Genomic DNA, 19312 nt, shown 5'->3' on the forward strand with positions numbered 1-19312 from the left:
GCGCTGGTGGCACGTTGGGTTTTGGCACCCAAGGTTGTCTGATCTGATTTTTTTTTTTTTTGAATTATTTTTTTAAGAAGCGAGACAAAAACAATTGGTGTTCCCACCGACCTGGCAGTTCTTAGGGGTCTGCTTATTCCTCTAACAACACACCCTTAATCCTTTCTGCTCTAAAGTACATCACTTGCCCCAAACACCTCTGCTGTGTCCTTCCTACTCGCTGACACTCCTGTGCTCGGGAAACACCTCTCTTCCAGCAGTGCTCTCAGTATAGCGCTTCCCTTGGACCTTGCCCAGCCTGAGTCCTTGGCTGGTGTCTCTCTTGGAAGACCAGCTCTCACCACCAGGAAGCTTCTATCTCACCATTATCACCCCACCTCTTCCTCCCCTTCTGCAAACACGGCACTGACACAGCTCTCTCCAGTCATTTCTGTGTGTTTACTCAGGTTACTCTCACCTCATCATCCTCCACCATCCTTCAAGATCACCTCTGAAAACCACATGAATGCCTGCATGAGGCTACCCAAAATATATGTTTTCTGGGGCCTTGATTTTCTAAACACACCAGATGTGGAACAAACAGATGCCCACCACCCTCACCGATGCCCACCACCCTCCACAGAGCAAACGTTGCCCATCGTGGCCCATCACCACAGCAGCACCGTTTAGGAAAGGTCTCCTATAACCATGGTTAGCATAAATGTTACCTTCTAGAGTGAGCAGAAGTGTAAGCGATGGGTGGCATGAAGAGTAGTGGTGCTCATCAGACATTGTAATGAAACAGTATTTCTTCACTGGAGAACCCAGGTCTTTCAATCTGCAACAGAAGAGTCCTTCTGAAGATGTCCTGTGCTTATTCCTCATAACAAAGTTAAAGCTGCTGCTGCTGCAGGGAGACCACCACAGCAGCTGGCAAGTTTATCAGTCCTTGAGGACGTGGCCATGGCAGAATTAACCTCTCCCAAAGATAATCTGAATCCACATAATGATCTGAATTTTGCTGATGGTTGCTGGTGGCAAGTGATGGATGGATGAAAGCCCTGAAGTGGTAGTTTTATTGACGTAACCAAGGAAAAGAACTCATTTTGGTGGGTCGTGACAGCTAAATGACACCAGGAGGTTGCACACATCCTTGCAGCCCAGCTCGTGCCCGGCACCCCCAAGCCTCCCTCTGCAAGGAACCTTCTGAGCTGCAACGTCCTCCTGCTTCAGGCAGAGGCTCTGTGGGGACGGGCAGAGGCAGGCAGAGGAGCAGGCAGGCAGCGGGACACCGGGGCTCATGGGGGAGCGCTGCACTGCCCGGGTCACAGCAGCGGTGGTGAGCAAGCAGGGCAGGGCTGGCACAGCAAGGAAGTGCCGTCGTGTCTGGCCTTGCCTCGCCTGTGCCCTGCCTGTACCAGACAGACAGACAGACGGAGGTGAGGGGAGAAGGCAGGGCCGTCCCACCGTGTGCCCCTCTCCACCTCTGTGCCCCGCAGCGGTGGCTGCTGGGCCCCGCTGGGGACCTCGGTGCGATTGGCTTTACAGGGCGTTCCTGATGTTTCTCAGATGGGGGCACACTGAAGATACGGTCCAGCAGCTAACTAGAAAAAGTAACTGACCAGAATGTGGTCCAAGATGTCACGGCTGTAGATGGGGGCACAGGACACCACCAGCTTGGTGTGACAGCTGTATGCCCTCCTCTCCTTCCTCAGATCCACAGGGACACGCTAGAGCTGCCTCCTCCAGGCAGTGGCTCCCAGCACTCGTTAACTCCTGACGATATCTCGTCCTCCCGAGGAGTGAGAACCTGGCTCAGCAGCCCCACGAGGTCAGGTCCTCTGACCTTCAGCCTCCCAGAGCAGCCCATGAAGCCCCCCAACCTCCACAAAGCCCCAAGCCCCCCTCCTCCAGCAGCTCTCTCCCACTCTGCTGGGAGAAGCACCCCAACAACGTTTACCCAGCTGCAAAGACCCTGGCTGACAACCAGTGCCACTCTGGCCAAGTCCTTCTCATTGCCACCTGCCTGCTGCCAGCCTCTCGCTTTTCCAGAGCGCACATGAGAGGTGATGGAGCTTGAACTTGGACGGTGAGAAAAACCACAGGGAACTAGAGGAGAAAAAAAGCCACCAGAGCATGGCTCGGGCACTGCTCAGCAAGGTCCCTTCTCTTCCAACTTGAGGTCAAGCTCAGCCCTTCCAACCTGAGGTCAAGCTCAGCCCTTCCAACCTGAGGTCAAGCTCAGCCCTTGCTGAGCAGAGAACATCTGAGGTTGCACAGCACACCGATGCTGTGTGACCTGAAGATACAACAAAGAGCACAGACTTGCTTCCCAAGCTGAATATTTTAGCCCCCAAACAGTACAAGGCTCCATGTCAAGCTACAGCCCACGCAAGGTCAGCACCGTCCCACCGCCCGATTCTTTGCTCCCCGAGGTCCAGCTGGAACATCCGATTTTACCAGCCAGGATTTGCTGAACAGCAACGTTGGCCAAAAAAAAAAAAAGCTATTTTAGAAAACAAACGCGTTAGTGGCAATTAGAGCTGAAGAACAAAAAGCTGAAGGTAGACAAACTGAAATTAGAAAAAATAATGAACTTACCAACTGAGGAGGAATTAGCTCTGATGTGAATTAATGAGACATGTGTTTTCCTCTGCTGAGGAGAAGAAATCCAGTCTGTGGCTGTAGGGTGGGTGTGATCGCAGAACTGCCCGGTCCGTTACTGCAGTCACCTGCTCTGACAGTAAAAACTTGAATTTCCAAATTACTTTTCCCACCCCGATTCCAGCTCATCTGATTAATTAAGCAAGAGGCAAATCTTACAACCGAGACACATCCCCATCAACACCACCCCCCCAAAAAAAAAGCAACACTCCAAAGAATGCCAAGGTATAAGGGGTTACAAATATTCAGACTTTATTATAAATAAGAAATACTGTTTTATACATAAAAACTGCAAGTGTTGCATTTTGTTCACCGCCCCAGACAGCAAGACCACAGATTAAGGCAAAAAAAGCTGGAGTGAAGGCACGTACTGAGGGGGCCACAGTCGGGAATCGGGTGATGAAGGGAGTGTCACGCGTCACCCGTGACATCCAGCACTCCACCAGCAGCTGTCGCGTCATCACATTACGTAAAGAAATAACTGGACTTATACAATGAATAATGGTGTAATGCAGTAGTGATTAAGAGATCGCTTATAAAGATTTTTTTTTATTTAAAAATAAATTTCTGTTAAAAACAGCTTAGGAATTAAAAAAAAAAAAAAAGAGAAGAAAAGCAGGAAACCTTAGGCCTGAGGTCAGCCAGGGCGTGCGCGCATCTTGGCATCTGCTCTTCTCACAGCCTTGGCAGAGAGGTGACACGGTTACAGCCAGCCATCTGCCCAGAGCAGCCAGCCAAGACGCCCACCTCAGCCTCCCCCGCACGTGGGCAAGCACAGGTAAGCTCTCCTCCGGGGATCAGGTGTGTTTGCAGGCAGGGGGACATCCCAAGCCGGGAAATTGTGGCAATCTCCAAGAGAAGGGGTACAAGAGCGATGAGGGTTGCTGGGAACACCCCCCCAGCCCAGCAGCGCCGGTCCCCAGGGTGCCCCAAGCCTCCTGCCTCACACAGTGGTACCAAGATGTCCCCAAATCCAGCTCTCAGACCACCTCAACGCTGGGTCCGGTCTCCCGACAGTGCTACAGCTCCTCACAGCCCAGCTGCAAAGCCACGGCCCCTGCTCTCCTCCCGGCATGGGGGACACAAACTGGGGTGCTGTGAGCACCACCCATCAGGGCTGGCTTTGGAGGGAGGGCTAGAAAGCATCCACCCAAGGGGCAAAGTGGTTATTGCTGATGCCCAGACGGGTGCTGAGGATGCGGGAGAGGGAAGAAAGAGGGAGCCCAGATGGGAGAAACGCTGAGCTCGAGGGGAGTAACACGGAGAGAAGCGATACACGGTGCGCACGCCCCGATGGCTGTAGGGGAAAGCACATAGAGGAGGCCAGGCTGTGCCACTCTGGAAATATGGCTGAGTATATTTACACACACATACGCACACACGAGAGACTTCCTCACACTATAATCATGATTTAAAAAAAAAAAAAACAAAAAAAAAACCAAAAAAAAAAATCACATTCACACAAAAAATATAAATTTGAAATAATTAATAGCACCAGTGTGTGTCAGATAATAATTTCTTCCCCGCTACGCAAACGTACGAAGTTGCATAGTGTTTAAGGATAGATATATACTGGATCTGAAGGAGGGGGCGGAGGGGGGGTGCCAGGCTGGAGGCAAGGAGGAAGCCGCAGAGGATGCTCTCGTCTCAGAGGAGGGCCAGAGGAGGAGCGAGGGGCTCCCGGCCAGCACCAGTAAGCAGCTGGGAGGCACTACCTGGGGAGGGAGCGGTAGGGGTGGGAAAGGCAGAATTGCCACCCGAGCCTGGCCTGAAGTCCCTGTGCTGTGCTGGCTGCCCAGATCAGTAGGCTAAAAAAGGAGGGCACTGGTAAGCTCCAGCTCCTTGCGCCAGGTTGCAAACAGGCAAAAGGCGAGAGCAATGCCAGGAGATGTAAAAATGCCACCGTCCTCCCCCAGAAGAGGATGAGGAGAAAGACCTTTCCATTTCCACCCGCACATCCTCTTCCTTCCCCACCCAAAGACATTCAGCACGAAGGCCAGCATGGCTGTCGGAGCCCTCTGGATGGCAGCTCTCCTCTTCAGCAAGACTTGTCCTGCTTGAACAAACTAACCTGTCAATCAGACACTCGTAGCCTAAAAAAAATAAGATCCTCCAGCAATTCGACAGCAACACCTCCAGAGGGGAACGCAGCTCATGGCCTTCACGCTCCGCAGCCTGGACCACCCAGCAGGGAGCTGCTTACAGACCGGACCCAAAACTTCTCCACAGACCAGGAGTGGGGCTGGCAAGACCTACCACTCCCCAAGTAAAAGCCCTACCACTCCCCCAGTACCCCGTCTTCCCAAAGAGCTCCTTCTCAGAGCGATGCATCATCACAGAAAGCGCTTCAGAAAGAGGCTCCGGCTCTTTTGGCAAAGGCTACCAACGCTGTCGATTGGCCACTAGTTAACAATAAAAAAAAATAATGAATTCACAGGGTTAGAAGTTGGGAAGAGGGATCTGAACGAGTGCAGCTATACTGGCCATTACAGTAATACTTTGGTAGCCATCCCCTTCCTTCATAGGGACAGAGAGCTCCGAGACAGAGGATTTTACAGTCGAGGGGAGAAGAGAGGAGAGAAAAGTGGGGTTAGTTTTGCCTTGCTGTGTACAGCTCACATGGTTATTTCTGAACCACAGTATAAAGAGTCCAGAGCATCTCTCATCCTTGCGCTAATCAAAGGGAAACTGTGTCTGAGAAAGGGGCAAAGGCGGAGTGCTCGGGAAGACAATTTATATAAAAAACCCCTTTGATGCCCAAAGACGGATATTTAATTTGCTTCTCTTAAAAAAAAAAACTTTCAACTTATCCTGATTTGCAAAGAAAACAGTGGCTGCGAGCAGCGAAGAGTTGGGGATTTGAAGAAGGTACTGTGTGTGTTAAGGCACTCCAGAGCCAAACCACCGCTCCGCCGCTCACCGGGGGAATGCCCCCCACCCCCAGCGCACCCTTAGGGTTTCTCAATGGACGGGGTGTTAAAACAGCCAGATGGCAAGGTCTTCTTGATGTCTTCCAGGTTGGTAATGTCCTTCAGGATCTCTTCAATGTCCCTGTTGTAGGCCTGTATCGCGTCATCTTGCTTCCTGGCTTCTCTCTCAAGGAAAGACACTTTCTGGTCCAGGTCGCTCTCTTTCATCTGGTCTTTGGCACTGTTCAGGGTACCCTCAATCTCGTTCAGTTTGTTCAAGTCCACCGTCTCCAGTTGCCCTGAAGACAGAAACAAACAGTGAAGTCCATTAAAAAAAAAACACACACCTTTGATGCACTGGGTTTGGGTGCTTTGGGTGCTAGCGGTACCGAACACTGCACACAAAGCTTCAAGGCCACCCCAGGGGGGAAAAAAACCAACCAAAACCCTCGCTGCAAACACGCAAACCCCATTTCTAGATGTGAACGGCCCCAAGTGACTCATGGCACAGCAGGAGCAGCGAAGCCAGCACACCACACCAGCTGCTAGCCCGGCAACGCCAGGCAGCAGGAAAGCATGCAAAGGCGTAATGCACAGGAAGGACAGCCTTACCTAATTGATCCAGCAGGTCATTAATGACGGCGAGCAAGCTGTTCACAGAGTTCTTTGCTTTTCTTGCGTTGTCTTCTGCCTCCTGGGCAGCCTGTGAGGCCTGCAGGGTATAAAAAATGAGAGCACAAAAAGGCTGTAGGGGTTATGAAACCCTTGCCTCTCCTTTTCACGAGTCTGCCCAGTTAGTCACGCACATCCCTGGCTCCTGTCTCCAGGATAACAGCCCTGCGCTGAGATCTTTATCACCGTGCTGGTGAAGACTGACAACCTTCAAACAGTTTTCTGATTAATTTCAGGAGGGGATCCCTGATAACCGAGCAGGATTTTGCAGAAGTCAGAACAAAGTCAACAGGGCTACAGTCAGGTTTGGGTTAATGCAACACTTTCCTTTTATTTTAAGAAAATTGGCTGTCAAATTCCACCAGGGAACCTATGCTAATGCCACCAGAGCAGCTCCTTTGCTCGTCTCATGTTTTCAATCCCACTTAAAACTTGGAAGAGATTGAATAGTGGCTGGACCCAGTGCTGGCTTTGCAAGAGGACAGCAGGAGAAAAGCTTGCCTCGCCAGGACAGCAGGGAGAAGGCAGCTTCCTGCCACTGCTGCCACCTGCCAGTACTACTTACCATGCCTGCCATCATCATGTCCTGCTCAGCGTCATCCTGCTTCCGCTTCAGCTCTTTTTCTGCATCTTGTAGTTGCTTCATCATGTCATCCACTTCTCTGGCCAGCCCCGTCACGTCAGCGAAAGCCTTGTCAGCTTCGGCTTTGGTAGCAGCAGCACTCTACAGCCAACGAGGGGAACAGGATGGAAAAAGGTGGTGAAGGTGCAGAACTTCCTTCAATCCTTTTCATCAGAACACACCCATTTCCTATCATGCCACACTGGGCATTCACTAGTGGGGAATACAGCAGAAAGCACACAGGGCTCACCAGGAAACACCAGAGCAGAGGAGGTTACACAGACACACACCAATATCACGTGGGGTGGCTCCAGGACCACCAAGGACTCACCTTCTGAACAGAACCGGCGATTTTCTCAGCATCATCTGCTTTACTCTTGGCTTCGCGAGCATCAGCAGCAGCGTTGCCAAGGGCCAGCTCCGCCTGGCGTGTCTTATTGTTGGCTTCAGCAATGGTCTGGGTAATGGCAGGGATCTTTTTCAGCGCCTCCTCCGCTGCTGTCTTGTTATCATTCACCCGCTTATCAAAATCTAAGAAAGGGCAAAACAGGTTCTTATCACTTGCTCCCCAAGAGCCTTGGGATGCTTCTTCGACCAAGCTACCCAGGCTTTGCCACCTTCACTGTCAGGTGTCCAGTTCTGGGCCCTGCACTTCAAGAAAGATGTTGAGGTGTTGGAGTGAGTCCAGAGGAGGGCGACCAAGCTGGGGAAGGGTCTGGAGGGTCTGACCTATGAGGAACGGCTGAGGGAGCTGGGGTTGTTTAGCCTGGAGAAGAGGAGGCTCAGAGGTGACCTTAGTGCAGTCTACAACTACCTGAAGGGAGGTTGTAGTGGAGTGGGAGCTGGCCTCTTCTCCCAGGCAACTAGCGACAGGACAAAAGGACACAGCCTCAAGCTTTGCCAGGGGAGGTTCAGGTTGGACATTAGGAAGCATTTCTTCTCAGCAAGGGTCATTAGCCATTGGAAGGGGCTGCCCAGGGAGGTGGTGGAGTCACCATCTCTGGAGGGGTTTAAGAAAAGACTGGACATGGCACTTAGTGCCATGGTCTAGTTGACATGGTGGTGTCAGGGCAATGGTTGGACTCAATGATCCCAGAGGTCTCTTCCAACCTGGTTGATTCTGTGATTCACGTTACAGGGATGAAAAGCAAATTGGGGTGTGGGGGGGTGTATGCTTGCAGCTCTCCCTATTACACACCTTCTGATGCTAAATAAGGAACTTAAACAAAAAGGAGATTTCTAGTCACTGAAAATATTTAGATTTTTTTCTTTAAAGAAAAAAAAAAGCCAAAAGAACACACCCAACAGCCAGGTACTGGCAACAGCATGGCCCATCTAACCAACATAGCCTACTGCCAAGTGACTTGTCACACAGGAGGTGAAGGATTCACTGCAAGTGCTTTCTCTTTACCTTTCAGGTTGCTGAGAATGGTATTAGCCTCCTGTAGTGTGCCATTGCCCTTCCGAGCAGCTTCTTCAGCCAGGGCTTTCGCTGCATCTGCTCGAGCCAAGAGCTGGTCTGCAGTCTAAGGAGACAGGACATGTATAAACATTTTCTTACCCTTTGAAGGACAATCACCTAGGTGTATCAAAAAGCATCGCTCCGCCTGAAACACCAACACCACACAGAACATCCCAGAGTGGCAATGCTTCCTCTGCAACCAGGTGAATTTAGGTACTTTTGGAATACTGTTCTGGATACAAAGATGACACGGCACCTGGCGAACATCCCCTGTTCTCCCATATAGCCTCAATGCCATTGCTTTTACCAGCTTTTTGCACCTCCTTTCCAGGACCATTCTTCAGTATTCTTACAAGTAACAAGCAGCACTAATGTAAGACTCAGTAAGACCATTTCTTTCATATCTGGCCAGTTACTTGTTTTCCTTTGGTTTTTTTTTTCCAGGGAACAAAAGCCTTCACAAAACAGAACCGACCTGCTGCTCTGTCTTCCCTTTCTCCAAGAGGTTCTTTACTTCTAGCTCCTTTCCTTTCATGTCTTCTCTCAAGTCTTCATAATCTTTCAGCTTCCTGGCAATTAGCTGATCTAACTCCTCCGCTTCCTTCTTGATCTTATTTGCTTCATTCTGCAGGTGGCAATCAGAAACACAGGCAGATTCACGAACGTTAAAGAATTTCTCAACAGGTGGCAAAACACGGTATAGTTTCTAACTGGTAGAAGCTATGGTGGGTTCCCATCTCTTACAACTACAGTTGTAACTTCACCTTCAAAGCTCTGAATACCATGAGGGTCAGTGCAATGAAGGACAGAGGTTGGAAAGTTTTGCATGCAAGAAAACCTGCTGCACTACAGTGAGCACAGAGGAGGGAGTAGTTCTGCAGGCTTCGGAGGGAACTGACATTTTTGCACTTCTCCGTTCAAGCCAAGTTGTCTGGCAAACAACATTCCACTCAGTTTTTTGTCCTTCACAGACTGGGGGAGGTGGGGGGTTATGTATGGAGTTTCCTGCATGCAAGCCTCCTGCATAAAAGCTGAAACGCACGAGTCTGGGTTATGCCTAGGTGGACAAAAATTCCACAGACTTCCTTACGCAGAGAAACATTAGCAGGGCACATGCAAGGTATGTCAGCAACCCAGCACACCGCTGAAATGCTTGTCCTCACTGATCTTTAGAAAACACTGTACATGATGCCTCCCGCACGCACCTCGAGCCCCGTGGAATCCACGGTAGGCAGGCTGGTGAGGTTAGCGTAGATCTGCAGGGCCTTGTTCCCAGCTTCCTCTGCCTCCGCAAGCACCTTGTTGGCTTGTTTCTCTAGGTCTCGAGAAATGTTCCTTGTTTGATTATACCTAAAAAACCCCAAGGATCCAGTTACACTACAATTTTTTTTTTGTAGAACTGAACTTACTAAGAGAGTAGAGAAGGTAAGACATTGAAAGGCATCTCCCATAAAACCCAAAGCACACAACGCTACAGAAGGCATCACTGTTTTAAGCACTGCTCTAAAGCCAGCAAATAAAACCAATTTGCTGTTACTGACTCACTTCTGGTTGAGCTCATCAATGTCATTAGCAGTTTGGTTTTCTCCAGCCAGGGTCTTCAGCAGCAGCTGATATGCTTCTGTGGAAGTCTCATTCGCTGCCTTGGCTATGCGAACAATCTCATCAGCTTCTTTTTTGTGTCTGGACAGGATTACAGAAGAAATATAATGCCATTAGAACTGTCAGCTAGTGGTTTCTATCCTCAATTCCAGATTTTATTCTCTCTTACTTTTCCTTCCTTCACCCAGATTTGCATATGGAAGATGCTGTTTGAGACCATCTCTGCAACCAAGGCATCACTCCAGCAGTGCCCACAAGATCAGCTGAAAGGCACCACTATCGTTGTACATGTCCCTTGTTCACATCTCTAGTGTTTGCCCCCAGGGATACACAAGCACACACCCCCAGTGCCAGTCTCTTGCTCAGCTAAGGGCGTGTGTTTCATGTAAAGCAAATTAAATTTTGGGTTCCCCGTGTAGGGAAGAGTAGGGCCCTGATGCGGGCGGTGAGGAGCACGTTTTGCCACAGCCTACCTTTCAGCCAGCTTACGGGCCTCTTCTGCCAACAGAGTCATATTGTTAGGGTCCCCGCTTGACTCCGGAGGTGTAATGGACTGGAAACAAAAGAAAGGAAAAAAATCTTAAAGCTCTTTTTTCATCTTTTATTCATCTACACTTTAATTATTTATTGTTGTGATCTAAATACTTAGAGATGTGTTTAACCTACTTCTGACTTCTCTACATTTTTTTTTTCTTAAGCCCATGCAGTTTCCACCACTGGTTATCCCTTAAAAACAAAGGTGCTGGTATTTATTTAGGGGTTCTTACAGCTGGTTTCTTTGAGCAGGGGCTAAGATTCAATCTATGACAGACACTGGTGATCTCCCTTTATTTATTTCCCATGATCTTGGGTAGGGGAGAAGATATTTCCACAGCAAATTTGCTATATGAGAGAGAGAACAAGCAGAGAAACGCACCAGAGGGCATAGAAAGGAAAAGCCCTCTCCTCTCCCAGCCGTGTGGGATCTTGGCAGCACACTCACCACGTTGTCAGCTGCCATCTTTGCCTTCTCAAGCATATTGGAAGCTAAGCTGATCAGGTCCTCGGTGTCCTCCACCCGCACCCGGGCCTGCTCTGCCAGGTTCTCCGTCTCCCGCACCGTGCCCTGGATGTTCCTCAGCCTATTGAGCTGACTCGCTAGTGTGCTGTTGATGTCTTTGAGACGATCCATGAGGCCCTGATCTACGTCTGAAACAAAGGATGTAAAAGAGAGGAAGCAAAATTAATTACAGAAGAAAGAGAAGCTGGAGCAGCAGCTTACGACTGTAGGCAACACATTGGGAGGTTAATCCCCTATTGAAAGGGGACCAGCAAGGCCTTTTCATAAGTCAACCAGCTCAAGATCAAAGTCACCATCAGAATATGCACCAAATATCAGAAATGAAAAGTCATTAACTACTAATAAGACAATCCTGCTGGGTGTTGGAACAGATTCTGATGGTGGATTTTGTGCTCAGAATCACGTGCCACCTCTATCATTGACTTAAAAATGACAACAGAGCTGCTCCTCAAGAGATATGAAACATCTGCTTTGTGAGTTTGCTTTAGCTTAACTCCTAGAAGGTAAGCAGAGATGGAGGAATAGTGGGGCTGTACGTTATTGCCCGCTTTGGGCAGCGGTGGCGACTCCCGAGCCAGACACAGTCTCCATACAGAGCAGCTAGAAGATGCAAAACAGCAAACCCACGCCAGACTCCCCCGCACACCAAAGGGATGACAAAAGCTGGCAGGATAGAGCCTTGGTTCTCCAGTCTGGAGGACCTACGAGCTCCCCAAACTTCCCCAAATTTTTGGACCACCAGGTAACTCCCCACAACAGCACCTTAATAATGGAGCCATAAAAGCACAGATATATGCCTCATGACCAGGGGCAATTACTTTTGAAAAGGTGAGAGCATTATTAAGAGGTAAAGTACAAGCAGAAGCCTGCAGGCCTCCAAAATTAAGATTCTTCCCAAAGATGTTGCCTTAACCTTGCAGCACATCTTAAGTACTGAACATGAATGTTTTGACACATTTCAAAAACATATCAAGTAGAAAAATACAAATAAGTGCTACAAGTGTGCACATATTTTTGCAAGGATAATTTTCATTGCATTTTAACTTGCCTCTTAGTTATTAGGAGGGGCTGAGGGACCTGGGGGTGTTCAGCCTGGAGAAAAGGAGGCTGAGGGGAGACCTTCTCACTCTCTACAACCACCTGAAAGGAGGGTGTAGCGAGGTGGGGTCGGTCTCTTCTCCCAGGTAACAAGCGATAGGATGAGAGGAAATGGCCTCAAGTTGTGCCAGGGGAGGTTTAGATTGGAGATCAGGAACAATTTCTTCCCCAAAAGGGTTATCAAGCATTGGCACAGGCTGCCCAGGGCAGTGGTGGAGTCCCCATCCCTGGAGGGATTTAAAAGCCGTGTAGATGTGGTGCTGAGGGACATGGGTTAGTGGTGGGCTTGGCAGTGCTGGGTTAACAGTTGGACTTGATCTTAAGGGTCTTTTCCAACTTCAATGATCCTACGGTTCTAAGAGGTGGAAAGAAAGATGAACACCACCACCACAAAACCCAATGCATTCCCTCACCTTTCTCCAATCCCCACCCTCCTACATGGGACTATTATCTAGGCACAGATGCCAAGCAGGCAGCATAAAGCTACCTCAGCTATAACTGAGAAGAGCTTCACTGATCATTCCCACTGGCAGGAATCTTCCCAAGCAAACTAAGCGTTAGATGCGTGTCAGCTTTTTCCCAGCTCCATGCAAAGGGGACAGGTTTTTCCAAAGTGGTCTGAAATCACTGAACCAGCTCCCAGGGGAACACCTTTTACTGCAAAGTCAATAGTCTTCTTCAAGTTGCTCTTCTCCAAAACTCATCAGCTTACACGTTAAAAAGACCCTAAGGACAAATCACTGTCACATTGCTCAATGTCCTGCTCACGGACATCCTATGGTAGAGGTGACAGTTCACGAATGAATTTGAAACAAGAGTTTAACACGAAAAATAGCTACAGGCCACCACAACAGCACTTTTCAGAATGTTGTACATTTTATGGTGGGATAATTAAGCTTGCCAGCAGGATTTTGAAGCCTTCATTCTGATAGCTGATGATATCCCAACAAGAACTGCTTTATCCCAAGATGTCTGAGGCTGACAATATCCCACCAAGAACTGCTTTATCCCAAGATGTCTGAGCAAATTTTAAGCATAATAAATAAGTATATTGGAAAGTCTTCTGCTTGCTTGACAAGTAAAAACCTCCTTTGCATCTGGAGAAGGGGGTAACACATAAAACACTTGCATCTGTACAGAGCTAGAGGCAGATCTTTGCTTTGCATGTACAACAGAGACCACTGGGAGAACAGCAGGGATAAAAGCACAGCCCCCGATGTTTTGATAACAACGTACACTGCCTCAGCGCTGTCTGCTCTGATGTACAGCACAGGCTTGAAACAAAGCACACTGTGTCCAAAGGGAACAGGGACATCACGCAAAGAGCTCACTTCACGTTGGTCCATGTCTGATCAGGTCAACTCACCTTTGCTGTTTTGTGCCTCCTGAAGCAGCTCCATAACATCTCTTTCTGCCTGCTTCAACCTCTCCTCAAAGGCCTGATCGGTCACAGTTTCCTCTCCCGTACCCAGATTTGCGATGAGATTTTCCAGCTCCTGCAATCTCTCTCGCTGCTCCGCCACCTAGGCGAGAGGGACAGAGCACAGCTACGACACAGAGCAAAGCACCTGGAACCTCTCTTTCAGCAAGCAACAGCCCACTGCAGGTGTAACAGCTGCTGCGCAAGCGGGCACATGCCACCGTCTCCGGCGGTACCAACAGTGGCGTTTGTGGCCTTACCTTATCTTTCACTAGTCTGTAACAGGCCGGACACTCTTGGCAGCCTGGCCACGAGCGGTTGTAGAAATAGTTCTCTTCACACTGGTCGCAGCGGCTCCCCACGAAGCCTTCCTTGCAATCGCAGCGACCGTTCTCCCGGCACTGCAGGGAGCGCGAACCCTCGGGATCGCAGTCACAGGCTGCGGGGAAGTTAAACCTCAGTCAGACTGGAGGAGAGGAAGAAATACCCTAAAACCCCAGGGCGAGAGCATACCCCCAATACCCTAAAACATCTGCAAGAGCAACAGCTGGAGCCCTGCTCTCGATCGGGGAGCTTCTACGCACAGCAGGACACTCATTAATGTTTATAAATATGTAAAGGGCAAGTGTCATGAGGATGGAGCCAGGCTCTTCTCAGTGACATCCATTGACAGGACAAGGGGCAATGGGTGCAAGCTGGAACACAGGAGGTTCCACATAAATATGAGGAAAAACTTCTTTACAGTGAGGGTAACTGAACACTGGCACAGGCTGCCCAGAGAGGGTGTAGAGTCTCCTTCTCTGGAGACATTCAAAACCCGCCTGGACACGTTCCTGTGTGACATGATCCAGATAATTGTGCTGCAGCAGGGGGACTGGACTGGATGATCTTTCGAGGTCCCTTCCAATCCCTGACATTCTGTGATTCTGTGACTCTGCTTTATTGCACTTGTTCACAGTGCTGCTATTACTTCTCCCACAAAGCATTATAATTTTCTACCCTGTTTCATTGTAACCAACTGCAGTTAACTTTTCTGCTCTTTGCAGGCAGGGATATCGAGGAGGAAAAGTCTGGATCATCCTGTTTTTCAGCCATGTTTACAAGATCTGTTGCTCCTCAAGACAGAATCTGTGTATTCAGGCCATTTGCAGAGTAGCTGTGCAGAGATTTAACATTAGGAAACAGGACCGTTGCAGGACAAGGTTCAGAGAATGTATTTACACCAAAGAGAAGTGGGTATCTAATAAGCTGGAGTTCTTCCTACCCTCAATTAAAAAAAAATAACAAAAGAAAAAGGGGATAAAACTATTGTACAGAGATCAAATTTCACCACGCAGGGTGTGGACATAAAAGCGCCAACTTCTGCTGTGATGAAGAGCAAGGTGAGAAAGAACCTTCCCAGAGAGAGGAGGAAAGCAAAGGCAAGGCTAGGGGTGCAACAGCCCCCCCGCTGCCTCGCCCCAGCCTCTCACACTTACGTTTACAGCCTTCGGAGCCAAAGCCAAAGTGGTTGGCCTCGCATCTGTCGCAACGCTGGCCGGCGACGCCAGGCTGGCACTCGCACTGCCCCGTTCGGATGTCGCACTGGCCGTTGGTGGAGCCCAGCGCGTGGCAGTTGCACCTGGGGGAGGCAGCCACACGTCAGGCAGTGATGCAGAAGGGAGGTGTGGGTGAAGCACCTCTCTGAAGGAGCCCTGACAAGCACAGCTCAAGGTTCCCATTTGTCAAAAGTCACTTTTCTTGCCGTGCAGATGCAGGAGGCAAGGCACCGAGCCTTTGAACTGTGCAAGGTCACTTGGTGCCTGCACTAAAAAAGGAACCCAGGAGCCCCTGCTACCAACAATCACACAGTCACATGGCACTTTTCTATTTAAAACCCTGATTTAAAGCTATTTATAAGTCAGGTTTTTTGTACAGCCCTCATAGCTGTTCCTTGACTGCTGCCCTTCCCCACCCATCGAGGCACACCAGTTACTTGTGACAAACATCACATTCCTGCACAAGGTAAGCACAGACCGCCCCCAAAACCAGGCTCTCTGCCCTCAGTCAAGGTGAACATCACCTCTCACAGCCGCGTCCGCTCTGGAGGTTGAAGAAGCCAGGCTCACAGGCACTGCAGTCCCTCCCGGTGACATGAGACAGGCACTCGCACTGCCCGGTCACTTGATTGCAACTCGTCTGCTGATTCACAGTGCCGTAGGGATTGCAGTGACAAGCTGCAGAAATAAAAGGGGTGGGGAAATACGCAGAAAGTTAGACCTTGTGGCGTTGGTACTCTGCTAGCCGGTCCCTGAACAAGCCTGGATCCAAAACACGTGGCAGCCCAGCCCCTGCAGCGCACAATGTTTTTGCTTCGATGGCAGTAAGCGCCCACAAACACAAGCACTTTAGCAAGCTACAACCAGGATAAAGCCACACATCGCTGCTGACGGCCGCAAACAGCCTGACGTGTCCTAACAACACATCAGGAAACTGCGGCTCTCGGGGACAAAACCATTTTTAAACGCAGGAGGAACCAGCTCTCACCTCTGCACTTGTCGGCAGGGTCGGGGGCCAAGGGGTTCCCGAAGAAGCCGTCTTTGCAGCGGTCGCAGTAGAAGCCGGCGGTGTTGTAGATGCACTTGAGGCACTCGCCCGTCTGGCGGTCGCAGTTGCCCACGGCGTTGGGATCGATGTTGTCGTTGCACTGGCAGAGGCGGCAAGGCCTCACAGCGCCGTTTTCGCCCAGCGGGTCTCCGAAATAGGCGTCGTCACACAGCTCGCACCTCTTGCCTGGGACGTGACAGGAACACGCGTGTCGCAGCAGAAAGCCCTTTGCTGCTGTCCCACCTGGACCCCCGTTGCAGCCCCTTCTGAAAAGTAAACTCTGCAGCTTCCTCCCCTGTCATCCTTCTGTTGGGGCCAGAAAGGTGCACAAACCCACACAGGAATCCCTCCCATCTCTCAATTTAAGCTGCTTTTTCACTGCAATTTTGCATTATGAATTATTTCAGCTCCTCTTTTCCCTCCTATCCCTTTGAGCCAAACCTGTTTGTTGTAATTTGTTGTTAATTTAAGAGTCCAAGCAGGCAGAGCTCTGTGGGGCACCACTGCTCCAGGAAGCCCCACTGCCAACATGATCTGTCAAACCTCCATGGGCAGCCACTGAAGCATCCAACTCAGCAGCTCCCTACGCTTACAGCAGATTTGAGCTCCCCAGCCAGCTACAAGCTCCATTTCTTAAGCAGTTCTTGCACACACAAACCCTCTTTTCCCTCACATCCCAAGAAGGCAGCAGGAGGCCGGAGGAACTCCTGTGTGATCACGTAGCTACAAGTAAAGATGAGCTCGTACACACACCTGAGCTGCGGGTAACCTGGACCCCTGGACTCCACTTTGGTTCATGAAGCAATGGCACCCATGGGAACCCCCCCGAGCTGCCTCTGTGCTGGGTCAGGGGCTTTTCTAAGCATTTCAAGCAGTTACAGGTATTCTGTACTTCGGACTCTGTTGTGCCAAGCTTAAAATCAGCAGAGAAGCACAGAGGCTGCCAACCATCCTAAGGCTTCCTCGCTGCTTGCAAGCAGAACGTGGCTCTGCTTAAAAACTCAGGTACCTGCTCGGACTTCACACTTTATCGCCAAGAAGAAACGATCTGTACCTGTTCATCTATTTCTCTTTAAAACTGCTGAGCATAAATTTGGCCTTGTATTTTTGGGGCAGTGTTTGTGAGTCACTGCAGCCTTCCTGCTTTTCCTAGGCACTGGCCCTCCCCTGCAAGTGTCCCACAGAGCCTCTCTGGCTGGCAAACGACATCTTCTAATTTTATTTCAGCCTGACCCACCTTCCTGGCTCTTTGAAATCTATCCTATTTTCTGCCCAACACTGTGCAATTAACAGAGCTCTGTAAGAAGCTAGCATGGCTCACCTACACGGCACAGAAACGCTCAGACTTTACACAGATTAAGCCTTTGTTTCTTTTTCTGTCTCAAAAGCCAGGCACAAAGAACATGGGTAGGCCCGAGTCTCGCACAGGACAGAAAATAGGGCTGAAGAAGGGAGAAGCATTTGAACCAGAAGACACAGCAGCTTCCAGTGCTGCTCACGGTGCGTCAGAGCCCCAGAACTGGCAGGAGACACGTTTCCACAGGCATGTGGGGTGTAGAAAAAAAGACTTTTCGTGTAGGAACACACCTGTAGTGCCAGTCTGGCAGCTGGTGCACACAACCTCCTTCGTGCGGGGCACGATGGCACAGCTCGAGCTGCCTGGGCACGGGCAGGGCTGGCAGTCTGAGGCCGTGCCTGCTGTCGCATCGCCGTAATACCCATCGCTGCACTTCTCACAGTGAGACCCTGCAGTGTTATCCCTGCAACTGCACACGCCTGGAACAGAGAGGAACATGGTTTTTGCCTCATCATCCAACCCAGAAAGAACCACCCTCTCACTGCTCCCTGTCTTATCGGCCCCTCTTACCCGTCTCAGGCTCGCATGTCTCGCTGTGCCCATTGCAAGCGCAAGGCACGCAAGGGCTGTAGGGCCCGAGGCTCGGCGTCTCTCGCCGGTATCCAGGGGAGCAGCGCTCACAAAACTGCCCCTCGTATCCCGCCGGACAGGAGCAGCTCTCCACCCAGCTCACGGGCACACCGGGTCCAGGGCGAGCACTGGTGATGGTAACATCATCCAGGTGGCCGGCACCTAGAAAGCACCAAGAGGGGAAATGCTTTGTAACCACATAGGCTCTCATTGCTGCTTCACCAAGCACACATCTGAATGGTACAAGAGATAGATAAGTGGGTGCTCGCAGTTGGTAAGGTCAACCAAGAAGCAAAATCCTCCAGGAAGGTTAGACAGATGAGAAAGATGCAACATAGCTCACGAAGAGCACGTGCAGGGCAGGAAAGTCGAATCATAGACTGGTTTGGGTTGGAAGGGACCTTAAAGGCCACCTAGTTCCAACCCCCCTGCCACGGGCAGGGACACCTTCCACTAGACCAGGTTGCTCAGAGCCCCATCCAGCCTGGCCTTGAACACTGCCAGGGAGGGGCATCCACCAAATGAGAATAACAATACAGAGGAGGATGCCGAGAGCAGCACGTGAGCAAGCATGGTCAGTTAAAGTAAGTTACATTTTGCACACATATGGTTTCCATTTCCAAATCAAATACCAAAACCAATTCCTGTCTTTCTAGGGAGGACAGACCATCTCTCCGGCAATTTTAATACACCGTCTCTAACACGGCGTCTGCAAAGCACGCCTCGGGGCAAACTTCTCAGCTGTTCCTCTCAAGCCATTCCTTCATCTTGCATTTGAGCACTCCCCCCTACCCCTTCCCTGGAGCAGAACAGAGCCCAGACACGACATAGTTGGTTTTTCACTTATAGCAGTGTGTTTGTACCACAGCAGCAGCTCCAGAGCGCCAAGCAGAGCCTCAGCTCCTACATATTAGCAGCGGGTACAGCGCTCAGGGGATGGCTGGCTCCACACCCTTCCTCCCCTCCATTTCACAACCCTACATTCCCCTTTATGAGCAACCTCCACTGAAAACACTTGCAGCTTTCCCACCTTCCCCAAATGCAAATTCATTCTTTGCATCTTTCTGCAAAAACTCTTCTTCACACGACAATACCCAAGGACCCAGCTATTTCTGCTCCTAATCCATGCCCAATTTTTATAACCCCTCATTGACTCAAGTCAAGCACAGGTAGCGCTTTCGAGACCTCATCCTTCCCATCCGTCATGCCAAGGCAAGACCAGGAAACGGGGGGGTTGTAACCATTCCTAGGGTAGCAGAAACTGAGGCCAAACATTGTAAACTCCCTGTATCTCTCCTGCCATGTCCTTCA

General features: G+C 50.2%; 1 protein-coding gene across 1 annotated transcript in view; it reads right to left on the bottom strand.

Moving 5' to 3' along the window:
- Positions 1 to 2871: 2871 nt before the first annotated feature.
- Positions 2872 to 19312, bottom strand: part of LAMC1 (laminin subunit gamma 1) — a 69354-nt gene continuing 52913 nt past the window's right edge. The window contains exons 12-28 of the mRNA XM_068417100.1: positions 17942 to 18163; positions 17662 to 17850; positions 16015 to 16260; positions 15551 to 15704; positions 14967 to 15109; positions 13749 to 13927; positions 13435 to 13591; positions 10893 to 11098; positions 10384 to 10463; positions 9854 to 9991; positions 9514 to 9658; positions 8784 to 8933; positions 8258 to 8372; positions 7178 to 7377; positions 6790 to 6948; positions 6165 to 6264; positions 2872 to 5851 (exon numbers count right to left, since the gene is read on the bottom strand). Of these exons, the coding sequence (XP_068273201.1) occupies positions 5595 to 5851; positions 6165 to 6264; positions 6790 to 6948; positions 7178 to 7377; positions 8258 to 8372; positions 8784 to 8933; positions 9514 to 9658; positions 9854 to 9991; positions 10384 to 10463; positions 10893 to 11098; positions 13435 to 13591; positions 13749 to 13927; positions 14967 to 15109; positions 15551 to 15704; positions 16015 to 16260; positions 17662 to 17850; positions 17942 to 18163 (2840 nt within the window). The 3' untranslated portion in view covers positions 2872 to 5594. The remainder of the gene's footprint in view (positions 5852 to 6164; positions 6265 to 6789; positions 6949 to 7177; positions 7378 to 8257; positions 8373 to 8783; positions 8934 to 9513; positions 9659 to 9853; positions 9992 to 10383; positions 10464 to 10892; positions 11099 to 13434; positions 13592 to 13748; positions 13928 to 14966; positions 15110 to 15550; positions 15705 to 16014; positions 16261 to 17661; positions 17851 to 17941; positions 18164 to 19312) is intronic.

Source organism: Nyctibius grandis, chromosome 21 (assembly GCF_013368605.1).
Source record: "Nyctibius grandis isolate bNycGra1 chromosome 21, bNycGra1.pri, whole genome shotgun sequence".
NCBI lineage: Eukaryota > Metazoa > Chordata > Aves > Nyctibiiformes > Nyctibiidae > Nyctibius > Nyctibius grandis.